Genomic DNA, 16,731 nt, shown 5'->3' with positions numbered 1-16,731 from the left:
ATAAATAAAGAGAGAATTTATTCTTTGACACAACTGCAAACTTTCAGAAGTTATTTATTTAACTTTCTTTTTTCTTTTTTTTTTTACCCAATCCTCTGTTCCAAAGACCAGTCTATTTGCCGAAGGTTGCCATGACATCCATACAATTATTAAAAATGTCCGGCGCTTCTTCTCCTACGATCAATAACCAAAGTAAATTTCTCCTGCATCTTCCAGACTTGAGCGAGAAATCAGTTAGTCGTTTCGCCTAAAAAAACGTTGACACAACTCTGTTCTTAATACACATCATGAATTCAGCATTAGAAATGTGCCCTACACTGTAAACTCCACAATTTCCTACCTGTAAATCTTCTTTCTTCACTATCATCTTGGGCCACAGAACAAGTTTTAAAGCTCTCACCATTAAGCCAGGGCAAAATTGGCTTTTTCTTTAGATGGTTAGACCGCTGGTTAACATTTTATTAAATGAAACCCGGAATGATGTTGTGAAAGAGAGAATTTAAAAACAAGAACAAACAAACAAAAGGAATTTATTCAGTGGTTACGACATTTGATTCCCTCGCAGCGGACATCTATGGTTCGAATCCAGCTGGAATAATTTGGAAGTAAAAAAAAAGATTTAAACTGCTTGAAAACTTCTTTCTGTACGCAAAATTTGTGGAATATATTGGGATGGAACATATTCCTAACGCAGAATTCAGGCTTGTAGAAAGTACAGAATCGTTTCAAACTTTGTTGCGACGTCTTCTTGTTGAACTTCTTTTCTTAGCACACTGTCCGCCATTGACAGAGTTATTTTATAACAGATTACACTTTCCAAAAGACGGCAGTATTTTCAAAAAAGGCTTCAGGAGTCAATGGCCACAAATGGAACACAAAAGCACGAGATAATTGAATTTATTTAACTAGAAGGAGGGATTAACCAATTCTCATTCTCAGGGAATCATCCCAAGGTATCTCTTTTAACTTCCGCATACTGTCTTCTTTGTTTGTTCACTATAGATCCTCTCGACGATTTCTCTATTCAGTGGTAATCTTAACCATCCCCGGCAAATTGATAAAAGAAATTTATTTCAGTTTCTCGCTAGGGCGTAACTTGTTTTGTAACCTATATGTTGTTCGTGGAAATATCATGGAAACCAAAAAATTGTTTATTCTACTCAGAAATCGTTTGAAAATATCAACATTTTCTTCATAAATATTTGCAGAGATTCTTAATATTTCTGGGTAAATAATTATATCTACTTTTTTTTAACCTAGGTTAAAAATAAGAACTAAGAACAACCAAATGGCAAGCGGGAACAGTGGGACAGTGTGTAAGAAACTAAGATAAGAACGAGCGTAGTGCTGAATTTGAATTCTTAATCTTGGCCTTGGATTTATGCGAGCTGAATAATAAGAGAAATTAGATAAAGCATTGTGTGGTAATCACCTCTAACGCACATGACGCCTGACTAGTATTTAAAATGCACATTTAATCCAAATACAAATTCAAATATGAAAGACTTGCGTTCATTTCTTTTACTGTGGCAATCAAAATTCTTAAAACAGAAATTTCTTCCCACTTGGCACTTAAGAGGGAAGGAAAACCTAAACACTAAACAAGGACTTTCAGGACGTTCAAATTTTGATATTATCAACGATAATAACCCAAGTGCTGATAATATTTCAGTAATTTTGAGTAGATTAAAAGAGTTATTTCTCCTTGTCTGTTATGGACTGAATGATAGACAAGACAGAAGACACACCAACCAATGATGTAAAAACATTGTAAACTTTGTAAATTGGCCCTGTAGATGACCCTAGGTCTTTAGGTCGAAAGCTCGGCATAATAAAGTTTGTCATGACTGTAAATGGCATTAATTTTGCATCCTTTAAAATAATATTTGCTCACTTGAACTTGCATGTATAAACTTTAGGCCTTAATGTGCCCTTAAAAATACAGATTCCAATCAGCAAAACATCGATTCTCCGGCTGATCCGTTTACCTGTAACTATTTTCAAGAACTCGAAGAACATGATTCCCATGCCCCTTTTTTCTTTCTAACTCAGTGATGAGAATACTGATCTCAGAGAGATGAACGTAGCCAGTAATTTTATTTGGTTAGGATGAGCCGAGCAATTCTCCAACTTGCAGACACATTAAAGTAAAATTTTCCAATTTCCTCGCAGAAACAAATAATTTGGAAACTGTTTTTGAAAATGACAAGTGAATTTTCCATAAAACTTGCTCAAAGGAAAATTAGGTGTAGATTTTGTTTTAATTTTTAAATTCATTTCCCACTTTTTTTAAGAAGGAGATTCCATTACAATATACTTATATTCAAATTTCTTGTTTCGATTAATGCCATAATCTCAGACTTGAGAATAATTTTCATTGTCTGTCTAAAAGTATATCTTAAATCTGAGTTACATACATAACAAACTTACGACTGCTTCAGCAGAAAAAGCACCTGCTTTGCTATTTCCAAAATCAATAAAGAGAGTAATTGTCGTCTTTAGGTTTCATGTTTTGCAAATCAAAGTTAAAAGTAATCAATTAATTTTCAAGCCGAAATGATCATTAAAATCAATTAATAGATTCAAGAAAGAAAAACATTGTTGACGCATTACATGTGTAAGTATATTTTCAAAAGATCTTGTTGCCAATCTTATGTTTTCTTTAGTAATTAATGTGCGCCAATCAATCAACTACTTTAATCCTACCTGATTAATTTTTATCTTTGCAAGATAAAAAAACAGTGAATCACAGAGATCAACACGTACATACAAGCATTGGTACAAGCAGACTTTGTTCTTTCTATTAAACAACACCTCTTAGGGTCGATATTACGATCCAAGGTTATTGTCGATTTACACAAGTATATGAAATAGTAGAATACCACTCAGAAGCGACAAGAAACATTGAAGTTATAATCACTAAATGCTGCATATTAAGTCCAATATTATGTTCTAATTACTAGATTTTATTTTTTTTTAATTCGAGCGGAAGAAAAAGTATTTATTTAATAATGGATTTACGAAGCCTAGAATTATATCAACTAATGAACCCTGTTACACGTACATTAGGTTTTATAAAAAAAAAGTTCAGGAAATAATGTTACTTGCCTTTGCATAAATGGTACGTAAATGAAAAGAATCGTCCATTCAAGATCAATTTCATCCAAGCGGAAACTGTTCAATTCCAGAAGAACAGAATAAGGAAAGAGTATTTCAAGTTCCTTTCTTAAAGAATATTAAAAAACGAAGGACAGACATAACCGCTCTTTATATACAAGTAATTTTCCCGTAATTAGCCAAAACAAGAGTAGTAAAGTTTTATGAACGAGTTAACGTTTATTTTTAATTTTTTTTAAATTATTCTAATAATTAAAACCATTAATGCTTGAAGCATCAAGGTTTAAGTATTTAGCTGGCTGACAAGTCGGAACTAATGCATAATATATTTATAAGAACAGAATTATGAGAGTTTTATGAAGAGAATTATGAAGTGAAAAGCACAGAAAACAAAAACAAAAATGCGAGAAAAATAAGGAACAATTAATGTTGTTAAACTAATTTATTTGAACTTAATAAACTAAATTCATTTATTTATTTTATTTCCTTTGATTAATTTATGTATTTATATTACATTTTTTAAAATAATACGCAAGAACAATGCTAATGAGAAATATTTCGCATCGTAAGTAAATTAATTAATAAATATTAATAACTTAAATTAGGGAATTCCTTTTACGCAGTACACGCTTTTTTCACTTATTCAATTCTCTGATTCCCATCTCTGCGCTAAAGAATAGAAATACGTCATTAGCTCCCACCACCTTCCAGTTCGAGATGTTTTCTATCGCATCCTTTCGGTTAAGAGCTTCAAATAAAAAGCAATAATAGGTTAAAATAAATGTTAAGTAATAGTCTGGAGATTAGTTTATAATTCCTTTACAATATTAAAATAATCAGTTTTCTATTATTAGTTATTCTCATTAGTGAATCGTTTTTCAAAGAGGCCTCGCGAGATCTATGTTACGTTTCACTGGAGAGAGGTGAAATGATTAAAAGAGCATATTTAAAAACGAATACGGATATAATCTAAAATAATTATTTAAAAGAGTAATTACTTTTGAAATGAATAATTTGAATCACTAATAAAGGGGGACTTACTTCAAATGCAAACACAGATCTAAATTTTTATCCTAAGATTTGGTTTTTGGTCAGTCTGAAGAGTAAAACATTGCACCCAGAATAACAGCTCATTTAGAAGCATTACTATCATATACAGTACTAAATATGAGTAAAGTAATAGCCTATTTTTTCAGGCGGGCCTTAACGTCCAACTACCAATTAGGTATCGTGGACGGAGGCGACCAGCAAACATACTTTACTGTAAAATTCCTTTTATTAACCATTAAATAAAATCCAAGGCCTAAAACCGGAAATCGAACCCAGTACCACAATGCATATTAACTTTGCAGGTGTACTAAATATGATGGCATTTTGAGAGGCTTTAGAACCCGTTACCATAACCAAGTGCATCCATGTTTGGGCAGCATGGGCATCTCCACAAAGCAGATCCACCTTCCTAAAGAGGGTATTTCATTACATTGAATTGATCAAAGAAGCTGTAGCCTCTCCAATATCTCCCAAAAATGAACATTCCACTTATTAAATTTCATATTGAGCGATTTTGTGAACAAAACTGAAAAAGAAATCAAACACACTTCGTTTCTCACTAAATTTTCATAGTTAGGAGGAAAACTTAAAATGAGTATTTTTCGACGAAAACTTTAAAACCAAAAACTTGTACGATCGCCATACATTCGCTTAGAGGAGTAAGAGTAATGAAGCATTGTGAGCACGTACAACTGCGCACAGACATTCCTCACTAATTTAATATTAATGTATGTTTGAGATACGGAGATTCTAGGTAGGACAGCTGAACAAAAACGTGTCACTGTTTGTAGGCCACTTCTCGTATCCTCACTTTCATTTATTCTGTGGTTAAACCAAGTTATTTTTATCCTTACATATGCTTTCTCTAATATCTTGACATAACCCTATGAAATGAATTTTCTGGCGTAAAGTGGTAATTTACTGAAAAGTTCTCCCCCAAAAAAATCCAAGTTCTCAGATACATTGTTCAAATAAAAGGGATAGGAACTCAATAAGTATAAAGTATTCACCAAATATGAATAAAATGGTTGATTCCAATTGGGAGAACTTCGTGTAAGTCTAAAAAAAAAGAAAAACCATAACAGTCTCACTAAGGATTTCAAAATTGGAGGCATCAAAAACAGAATTCAAAGTGTGTGGCTTCCTAGGAATGTGTTCTTTTTGAGATATGCAGCCTCTACTCATCACACACAACACAAACCGACAGATCATAGGCTAAAACCTCTTTCTTGGGTTACCTAGGTACCTCAAAAACATGTATATTCATAAACAATTTCTGAAATTAAAAAAACTTTAATTAGTACTTTAAAAAAGTACTAAAACAAAAATAATACAGTTTTGTAAATCATAAAATCATATTTATGAAAAAACGTCCAACTAATCAGTTGAAGAAATGCATTCTAAGCTGTTCGTAAGTTTTATCTGTTAGACAGTCAAGGTTAATGCATTCTGAGTAAGGATTTTTTTTTCATTTATTTATTAATATGACGCTTGTTTCTCTAAATATTTATTTAATTTATTCATTTTTCTTAACTATATCATTATAAATTAGCTGCCTTATTTGTCCTATTTTATTAAATTTGCTACACTAACTTGAAGTAAGCAGGAGATGAGTCTACTATTTTTTTCTTTGGCGGCATCAATTCTGTATGTTTCGCTTAATAGAAAAAAAAACACTAAACGTTCTGTTCTAGGGAAGCAAGATCCATAGTTTTTGGCATACTCGTATATTTGTTCATTTACTTTAAAATGGACTGACTATTGAATTACATTAGTCAATAACAATCTTCGTTTGTTCAACTCAATTTGAAGGTAAAATGAAAATCTAACATTGTTCGTCAAGTATTTTGGTAAAAATTTAGAGTAAGTTGGTAATCTGTTTACATCTCCAGCTGCAAACTTTTACTGAACTGGGAATATTATTGTAAATATTACCGGACTGTAGTATCCATGTCTTCCATTGAACCTAGCGTAAAACTAGTAGATAAAGTAATCTTAAACTGATAACGTTCACGATGTAAATAAGACTGCTGCAGATGTAAGTTCAGGGCTTAGACATATTCAGTAAATGTTCTTGTTGTACAAAAGTTGTTCAGTATATTAGATTAATTCCGCATAACATGAATGAAATTTGTGCTTAGTATACCTTAGTACGCATTAAAAGATACCTTTTTGTTTTCAACGCTACAAAAAAATCACCTAGAAAAATATTGTAAAAAGTTGGAAGCTTTTGTCTAATTTTACAAACCGAACAAAATAACAAATTTGAACTTTCTGTGATACTTTGAATCTTTTTTCCCCCATATTTAAAGGTTAAAGTGCAATTCCAGTAATAAAATCCAAATACGAAAAATCAGCTCGAAACTAATCATCCATATTCCAGCTGATTGCTCTTAAGAGTTTTCACTTCCTAGAAAACTTCTTTGCCGGTTATTATATAGCGATGGAAGATGGTAAAAACTATTCTCAAAATGCAATCAAACAATTCTCCTCATTCACACAAAGCAGATGAAACAAAGACCTCGTCATAACTATCATCACAGCGAGAGATCGGACCACCATCACTGTACGAAAACTTAGGGAATAAAACTCATACAGGGTTTTAGCTTCTTTCAATAAACTGTCTTCTTATGGATTATGTTAAATACATGCTCCAAGCGTCAGATGATGAATCGTTTTCTCCTAATGGGGAGTAAGAGAATCTAAGGGAAACAGTTTCTATTCTAGTTTCTATTAGTTGAACTAATGAATAAAATTATGCTAATATGAATCAACTCAAATCAATATTTCTAATCTAAACTGCAATCTAAGTAGTAACTGTAACCTAAAAGCGAGTGCCTAGCAGCACAGTTCTCCAGAATCTACATGAAATCTTTCAGGACTCCTTGTACTATACATATAGAACACATGATACAGTAGACAGATCATTATCATTCTAATTAAGGTAAATTAAAATTGACGTTGAAAAGATCAGCTGTCAATTATTAGGCACTCATTTCGAGAAAATAATGACATTTATTTGTGTCAAGGACTTTAGAAAATTATCCTTTACAATTTCTTAATAATAGTGTGATTATTATTATCACTTACAATCACCGTTTTAAAATTTTTCATGTTAAGATTTGACAATTAATTTTAACCCCAGATGGTTCTGAATTTTAATGTTAATTTGAAGTTTCGTACATAACTTCAAGAGAACAGTTTTGTTTGAAATCTGTTAGGAAAAATAAAATTGTTCTGGAACAATGGGGAAAAAAATAAAAAATAGAAACAAGTGAGTCAACTAATTAAACCAAATTAATTGGCAAATATAACAAAACTCAACAATAAAATGTACACCGTGGAACATCATGCTTTGGCTATCACAACCCACTCACGTAACCAATTGAACATTGAAAGATAAAAAATGTCTTGATTGTTCAATTGCGTGAATATACACAAAAAAATCCTCATAAATTATTGATTAAACAATTCTAGCCTGCATAATGGCTAAAATTCTTTTCAACTCTTAGTAGCTTGGCCAAAGACACGTCGAAACTCGCATACAATCAGTACAGTTCACCGACCTTAATGACCCTATAATACTTTTTTTTTATGACCCGCTTAGTTCTTTCTTAGTAACAGCCTTTACATATATTCTGTTCCATTCATTGACTTGAGTTTTATTTATATATTTAATAGTTTCATAAAATAATATTTCAATATGTGACGTATTTATTGCTTTATAACGATTCATGCTTTGCCTCACCATGTTAAACGTATCCTTTAACTCACTAAACGATTGTAAAACAATAATAAATTAAAAATTTAAAATTAAAATAGTTTTATGGGAACTTCAGTTAAAACATATTCAACAGGCAAGCATTTATTGTAATTTTAGCATTCTAATTGACAAGAATTAGCATTCTAATGTATTTGAACATTCTTTTTCCTATTCGTGCTACGAATTAGCGGAAACGAGTGTGCCTATTGCTCTGTCCGTGGACAGCTCGAGAATAGAAAATCTCGGAATTTTTATATTTTGTATAGGAAGCGCTAGGAAACTCTGTGAAAATGTTTTGGGCAAAATGGAAACAAGTGGAAATGTCTCTCAACGATTTACTTTAAACGAGGTACACTAGTAAAGTAATGTAATTGTGTAGAAGAAATGTACTTATGGGTGGTATCAACCTAAAGTTTGCTAATCCCAAATAGATGGTACCTGTACATCAAAGGTTGTGTGTATCGTTAGTATAAGGCAGTGGTCGCCAAACTTTTGAGCGTGTGAGCTAGCATAGCATTTATAAATCTTCTAGTGAGCTAACAAGGAATACTGGACGAAAGAAAATACGCAAAATGTAATTAACACACGTTTATTGCCTACAAATATACATTTCTAGTATTAAAATCTACATATCTGACAGTAAGTGTAACAAAAAGTTAAAATGTACATTTCAATGAGAGGAATGGAACTGTTTTTGGTCATCCAAGTATTTTCTTGAAGTTTGGAGAGTATGTTGTAGCAGCCATTCTGACGCAGTTGCCCAAATGTTCATCGGTCAGTCTGTTTCTATATTTGCTTTTTATGAACTTCATACTTGAAAAAGATGCTTCAAACAAGTAGGTAGAGCTGAACATAGCTTTCAACCTCAATGCAACTTGAATTACAATTGGATATTTTTTACAATTGGAGCGTGGCCGTGAGCTACCCGAAATAAGTCGGTAGCTCGCGATCGACTGTTTTGGCGACCACTGGTATAAGGTTTATTATTGTTTGTTTTAGTGGTAAGACTGGGAAAAAAAGCGTCAGGCCCCTAAAGAAGTGGCTAGTCCACTTCTCTTTCCAGTAAACAGTGGTGAATCTTTAATAACAATTACAAACTGAATTCTGTTATGGCTACATTTTCTTTTTTTCAGCATGACTGGATAACAGTCAATCTGCCGAAGCCTACTCTATTTCGAGATTACTCTAATAATATCAATCATTACTAACCGGCATTTCGCAGATCTGGCTACGTCGATACTCCAGAATTGAAGAAGTAATAGATGAATGTTTAATACGACTATATCACCTCATTACTGTCATCTTGAAATTGAAACACAAATAATGTTCGCAATCGGAAGAACAAAAGCTTTCAAAAAAATATTAATCCAAAATCAAACACGAACCGTAACCACTGTTCATTCAGAACAAACTGATGTACTTAAGTGAACTGGTAGACACGTCTAAATTCTGAAGGATAAAAAAAAAAAGTTTGATATTTCAAGATACAAGGTTACTCAACCTGTAATCTAGAATTGGCTAAAAAAAAAGAAGGAACTGGTTTTTGTTTTCCGTTGTAAAAAGGAAAAAAATAAACAAAAAATTAAGAATTCACCACATAAACAGTTATTGTCACTTCCTTGGGTGAATTATTAAAACAAACCTCCTTTCCGACCGCTCTGGGGTAGGAAATACTAATTCTTAATTTTATATATACAATGGCATCGTAGCTTCCTACTCCGGCTCCAAGGCTGTGATTCCTCAAAAATAGTTTTTGAAAAAAGAAAAAGTTTTCTTTTATTACGCTTTATAAAACTACTTTTCCGTACTTAGATACGTACGTAATTTTGTAATGTACAGAAATAAACTCAAGTCCCAAATGTTCATGAAGTACGATCAGGAACTGTGATCCGTTTCCAATTTCCTTTTTTAATCTTCGAATACTCGAAGTCCTAAGACTTGAATCAGAAAAAGTTATTTCAGTGTCTGAAAGATACGAGCAAAGCGCGTCTACCATTCCTCAACTTAAATGGCAAAGTTATTAGCATTATCCTTAATAATTGGAAATGCAATTCACTGAAATACTAAGTGAAGCATGAGCAAAGAGAGGAGAGAATTCACCCATTGAAAAAAAACCCTCAAGGAGAACAGTTCACTATTGTGTACTGGCACTTACTTTTTATTCAGAAGATCGCGTGGCCCACCTACGCTTTAACCGTCTTGGAGGATTTCCTGGCCATGTAGTAAGTAGAGGAAACTAGAGGAAATTTGGATGTAAGGAAACTGAAGCATGGAATTTAACGAAAAACAGGATCTTGCTAGCTTCAGAAACATAAATAAACAAGAAAATCTCGATGGAATGTAGAGTTAGATTCAAAGTAAGGAGCATTAGCGATTCTACGGAGTGGTTTTGACTGGAAGGATTGGATTCTATAGTTATTGGAAGCTTTGACTGAGCCCCAAAGTTCCATTCCGTTTGAGAGAGGTCCATGCATAAATGGGGCTAATTCCTTCCACATAAAAAGTACGGCATCCAGACTTCCAAAAAAGTAAATCTAGATGAAATTCCGAATCGAATGACACCCCATTCATTCCGCATCAGATATTTTACTCTTGCTACTGTAAGTTGAAGAAATACGACTTTAGTGTTCAAAAATTCCTAATTGTAGTAATAAGTGTTTTTTAAAGACTAGAACTATAAGCTGACTTGAAAAAATAAGTCGGAATGACTATTCCGTTATCTTTATAAAAAAGATAATAAACTGATAATATATATATAAAGAATATATGTATATATTTTTTTTTCTAAGTTGATTATCACTACGTATTCGACGATTTATTTGATTAAGCAACAACTGCGATAACATCTACGATCGCTAAATAATAAAAAAAAAAAAGAAAAAAAAAAGACATGATAATCAAAATATAAATTAGATAATCTTTTCACATAACTAGAATTATCTAAAACTAACAGCACATAAAAATTATCTAAGGAAGTTAGTTGAAATCACGCGATTTTTGAAATTTCAATTACTTCTATTCAGGTTTCTTTCTTAAGAGATCACTTAATTACGATTACCTTTTTGCCTTTTTTCAATGAATGGTTACAAAATTTAGAAACTATCGTTTAGATTTCTATGGATTTTATATAAACTTCGAAATACATTTGGATTTTTAAACTTCGAGAAAATTCAATAAATACAAATTTTAAAGGACAATAGTCAAAAAAAAGAAAATTTGTTTTTTTAATCTTTAGCCTATTTAAAAAAAAAATAGTTTTGTTTAAAGAAAGTTACTTTTCTTTAAAGTATTTTTTAGGTTTCATTTTTACTTTTGTATTGAGGCGCCATCGCCTGGTCATTAGCACCATTTTTTTTCTAAAAAATCCCGTGGCCTCTGCGACGATTGAGCTAAGTTGTCTGCACGCGATCTCTTAGCCATCAAGGTAAGACAGACCCAGGTTGTTCAATAAATTCCCCGTCTTATAAGGTCGATCTAGTTTTTACAGGAAGTGGGTGATATTTTACTGGTTGGCCGTTTCCTCATTTCCTTAAACACCTGATTTCATTGAAGGAAGTTAAGTTCACCCACTCAAGATAAGTACAACTTCATTTTACAGTTAGTTTTACGATAATTCTGCCTGTAATAAGCAATTACTTCATTTCCTTCTTGTTTATATTACTTGTTACTTCCCTCTCTGTATATACAACTTGTTAAAATTGCAGCCATTATCTTCAGTAAAACTGGAACAAATTAAAAGCATTTTAAGCCGAATTACTGAATTCCATGCATTATTTAAGCATCACTTGTAGCACACTAGACGTCACATAACTATAAATATTCTACTACGTATTTCATAAAAACAGACTGACTAGCATTGCTTGAAGTGTAAGCTACAGCCAAGCATTCTAACATCTACCGACACCAAGCACTTTAGTCACAAATTCTATACTCCAGACTACGTCTCTAACAATAAAAAGTACCTTCCGTTCAATAACTGCATCACCCACTGTCTCGTTACAAGAAATTTCACTTTATTTTTCCACAAATTCCAGCCCTCTCGCGAGTTTTCACCTTTTAACTCTTCTTGAAAATCCGAATCGTAGACAGAGGCTACGCTGGTCTTACGGTTTACTCGGCGAAGCTCGGTAAATGATTCGTTGGTATCTTCCAAAGGGTGGTAACTGATATCACTTCACTTCAATTATCAGTCATCTGAATTACTTGTTACAAAAGCAACTGTACCTGCTGACGTAGACTCCAATCAAGTTATTACAGACAAAAACCAAATTTGGATGTACTTATATCAATAAACTCCTTCATAAAAACGTCAGTTTCTAGTTGATTGTCAAATGTTTTATATTTCACCTTTTTTCTGATTCTTTGTTCTCTATTCCAAATTATTTAACATAAGTACTGTTTCATTTCAACATTGTTTCTAACTTCTTTCCCTTTTATTTCTAATTAAAGGTTACTTTATTTACTTGAATCAACTTTATTCTCAGGTTAGTAATTCTTGTCTCAAGGTCATCTTTTTGACAAGTTTCAACTCTTTAGAGGTCACAGTTACCAAGACTCTTTTACGGTCACAGTGCTAAAGTCAAAGCCATCTTCAATGTTTGAGTGAAACAGCTCCAGGCCAAACAATCTTCTCAGTTAGCACCATTCTTTCTCTTGGTGTTGTTTCACAAGAGTGGTTGCTTATTCTCTTTATTATATTCTTAACATGTATTACCTTAATAACAAGCAGTCATCGGGGCTTCTGGATGAGCATTCTTTCCAGAGTTTGACCAACTAACATCTTTTTAGCAGCTTATTGGCTGTTCTAAACTGAGCCCAAGAAAACAAAGAGTAGCTCATCTTTAGGACCTATCCTCCTTCACCTGGTTTTTCATATCTGTAGTTAAGGGATACCTTGCTCCTCACTTTCTTGTAACCCTTTTGAGAGCTTTAACCTTCAATCTAACAAGCGCTTTTGTCTACACTTTTCAGTCTATCCCTCCATATCTATCTTCTTCTTCTTCTTTGCTAAACCTGCGTGCCCAGTGGGACTCCTCTTCAGAAGACAGGTCTATCACCTCAGCACAACCATATTACTTCTCGCCCAAATAAAGGCAGTAACAATCATGTGCAGTATTTACCTCATTAAAGCCTTACCTTTAACTATAGTTATACATTCTTAAAAAAACTGCATTTCTAAAATGTACTTGTTTCAAACATTGAGCGAAAACATGGGACAGTTTTGGAAAATTGTACACTTCCTCAGGAAGAGAAAAAATACAAAATAAAAACTTCAACTGCATTTTTTTTAAAAACTTACAAAGAACTGTGTTTAAGTGTGTGGAAATAACTCTGCAATGGTAACCGGTTTAGTATTTCATGTGGAACTTCTAACAACTGGTTTTGCAGTACTTTACCCTCCATAGTTGGTCTCATTTCTTAACTTCTGTTGTGATTTTGTAAAAAAAAAAAAAAAAAAATTAACTAAATGCAGATAAAATTACAGATATTGCTATGATATTCACCCAAAATAATATACTGATAACGTTAGATACTGTTTACCTAAATGGTAAGTTTAAAGTAAGTCGTAGAAGACAATTTTTGACAATCAAATCTCAAAAATAGTGAAAACACTCTTTAGTAAATAATAAAAATAAATAAATAAATAACACTTCTTCGAACTCGAAGACTCTGTTGTTCCAGAATAAACTTTTGACTTGATAGCAAAACTTTATCTGATCAGTGAAATATGAAAAAGTAAAAAATATAAATCACAATAGAGTTCTTTTAACAGAAATGACTAGAATTCTAACTTACAAATGTTCTTAAATTTAATCTTGCAAGTGACGAACGTAGAAATATTGGTTAACGAGGATTGTGATTAAATCAGCCATACAGAGAGGCCTAAAACTCGCCCCAATCCAAAACATATGTTGGCTATAAGCAAAAATCAACTTCAATAAGTTAAAGCCGACCACGCAACACCATCTTTGAACATGAGTAGTTAAAAAACTGTGTATTACGTCAAGTGTGCAATTAACACGTAATGCCAATTTAACCTGCCCGTAATCAAGAAAGACTTACCAGAGTCAGCCAGTCCAGTGGAACTACTGAAATACATTGGCGGCGACCTACTAAATAATGAACGTTTTAAATGTTAAGTATATTCTCTTTGCTTTTTATTTCCGCATAGAATACTATGCCCAATTCAACACTATGTATATAACTACTTTTAATATTAGTGTTTTTGTATTATCCTTTAGTGTCCGCAAACTATCAGTATTTAGGATTAAAATAGCGTGGATTTGGTCCAAATATTACCTTCCTCAGGGCCTGAATATTACAAATAAATAACACAAGAATTGGTATATTAAAACACAGGAATGAAAATACATAACATCTAATTAAAGAACTAGAAATGATTCATTAGATCTTAACGTTGTTATGTGAGCTGGTTGTGTTACAGAAAACACTGAGAATCATACAGTGATTTCGATTCTTCGAACAAGAAAATGGAGTCTAATAACAAACACACTATTGAACGAAAAAGTATTTTTTTAAATGTGTTTTAGCGTGCCTGAGTAAGGTTAGAAGGAATGAGAGAAAACTTACTCGTACATCTTCGCTGAGCACAATATTTCTAGTCTTGTCTCCACGCAATTCTAATTCATAATTAATTTTTATCTAAATGTAATGCATGGAGAAGAATAAATTCTGTAGAATTTATATATTGGGAAAGTGTTTAATGAAAGAGCTTTAAAAAAGGACAAAAAATCCAGCTTTATCACTCTCTAAAGCCTTAAAAAGATGGCAATCCGCACGCCTAAATATCAAGGAATTACACTAACGATTCTGTCCGCAGATCACGCCATTATTCAGAATTTAGCCATTTATAATACTTTTAATCTTAAATTGTAATTAGTTAATTACCTAGCTTAGTAATATAATTACCTCTCACTTTAAATTAGTGCTGTAATTCTAACCAGTAATTCTAACTTCTATTCTATCTAGCACTTTAGCCTTTCTAATTAAATCTAAATTAACTACTTTTTCTCATTTAACTATCTCTTTTCTACTTCTACGTGGCTGTTATCGGCATCATTCACCTCATCCACAGCTACATCATGTAATTCATATCAAATTGGACTAAACAAACTCGGATCATTTTTATAAATAATAAAATACCTAATACAGTAACTGTTCGATTACAGTTCAGGGTAATCTTTGATTCCAACATTTATCGATTCTTTCATATTATATCGCATTATCTAAAACTAAATCTTTATTTCCAACTTTTAATTTACAACTTCTTGCACACAATTTGCAGAAACCTTGTGAATTCTATTACATATTGAATATAACAATAAAAATCGTATAGGTTACCAGATAAGATTGCTTATTATTTATTTATTTATTTATTTATACTACATTAAAGCCAGAGGCTTATTGTAGGGAGTTGGGTAAAGTATTTACATAAGTATTTACAAAATTGAAGAACATAAAACAAAACAAAAAATGAAATTACATAAAAAAGAAACAGAAAGTAACATCTTTATCAATATAATAACTTAGATAAAATAAAACCAATACTTAGTAATAATAATAATAATTATAATAATAATAATAATAATAATAATATTACAAGAAAATAATCTAAATGAACCAGCACAGGATACTAAATGAATTTTTGAATATTATAAAATCACACATTTATAATCAGTTAAATTTGTAACTTTAATTTCCTTAAGTTAAGGCTGCTATGAATATAGAAGTAAATATCATTGAGTTGTTCAATAGAAACAATATCCAGTATGGTGATCACATTACTACAGTCGTCCACATTCTTTATATATTTACTTAAATATTTAGTTCTAGCTGTAGAATATAAAGGACAGTTTACCAGGAAGTGGGCAATATCCTCTCTATGTCCAAGTGAGCAACAACGGCATTGTTCTTTGTCGAAAATAAACTTTTCACCTTTAATGTATAGTCTGGTATGGTGCTTGGAGGCTAAACGTAACTGACAGACAGCTCTAATTTTGTTAATATGAGTGTTAAATAATATATATGAGTCATCAAAATTGAAATAACACAAACTTCTATAATAATTATTATAACTAGAACTGATAACTTTGTCAATATCTTTACTTAACAAATTGTTACTGTACGCAAATACCATATTATTAAATTCACTTTCAATTAACTTGACATCTTGAGCCATCCAAACATCAGATCTGCCAATAGAGGTTAAACAGTTTCTCAAGTCATGGGTCCAGTTAAAGGGCAAGTCAAAAGTATCCAAGAGTGCAGCTAGTCTGTTGTAGCAGATCTTAGGCGTTCTATCATCTGACATATTAAGCAGACAGACCCACCATTTGAGCATTCTCTTAAATATCTTCAATTGGGTGTGAATACGACCAGTCTCCAATCTCACATACGAGTCTGGGGTTGATATAGCCAAACACAGTAGCTTTTTAAGGAAATTCACCTGCCCACGCTCAATCAAAGATCCGTATCTGCAAGCCCAGATCTCAGACAAATATAACAAATTACTTTCGGAAACAGAGTCATACAGATGACAATTTGAACGCCACGAATCTGATTTAGAACCGGATAGTACCTTCATGACAACTGAATTAGCTGCTGAACCCTTAGATAGAAAATACTTTGTGGTCTGGAAGAAAGTACCTGACCTGTGGAAAGGGACCCCGAGATACGTAAAACTGTTTACAATTTCAATACCAGTACTAGCGTACTTAAAAGGCTTGAGATTTGAGGTGCGACCACCTTTATGGAAAGGAAGTATTTTAGTTTTTGCGGTA

The 16,731-nt window shown here is 32.3% G+C and overlaps 1 protein-coding gene across 2 annotated transcripts in view; it reads right to left on the bottom strand.

The window, feature by feature from the left end:
• Nucleotides 1–16,731, bottom strand: part of LOC141451286 (progestin and adipoQ receptor family member 3) — a 68,583-nt gene that overhangs the window by 29,738 nt on the left and 22,114 nt on the right. The window contains exon 1 of one of the 2 annotated variants that reach the window (XM_074122557.1): nt 9,140–9,162. The exons of the other annotated variant lie outside the window; for it this stretch is intronic. Coding sequence (XP_073978658.1) covers nt 9,140–9,145 — 6 coding nt within the window. The 5' untranslated portion in view covers nt 9,146–9,162. Of the gene's footprint in view, nt 1–9,139; nt 9,163–16,731 lie in introns of those variants that run through there. 2 annotated transcript variants of the gene reach the window in all.

This window comes from Rhodnius prolixus, unplaced genomic scaffold, assembly GCF_049639745.1.
Source record: "Rhodnius prolixus isolate KJV_2025 unplaced genomic scaffold, Rpr scaffold_8, whole genome shotgun sequence".
Lineage (NCBI taxonomy): Eukaryota > Metazoa > Arthropoda > Insecta > Hemiptera > Reduviidae > Rhodnius > Rhodnius prolixus.
The sequence above is the reverse complement of the archived record's forward strand: the minus strand, read 5'-3'. Positions and strand labels throughout refer to the sequence as shown.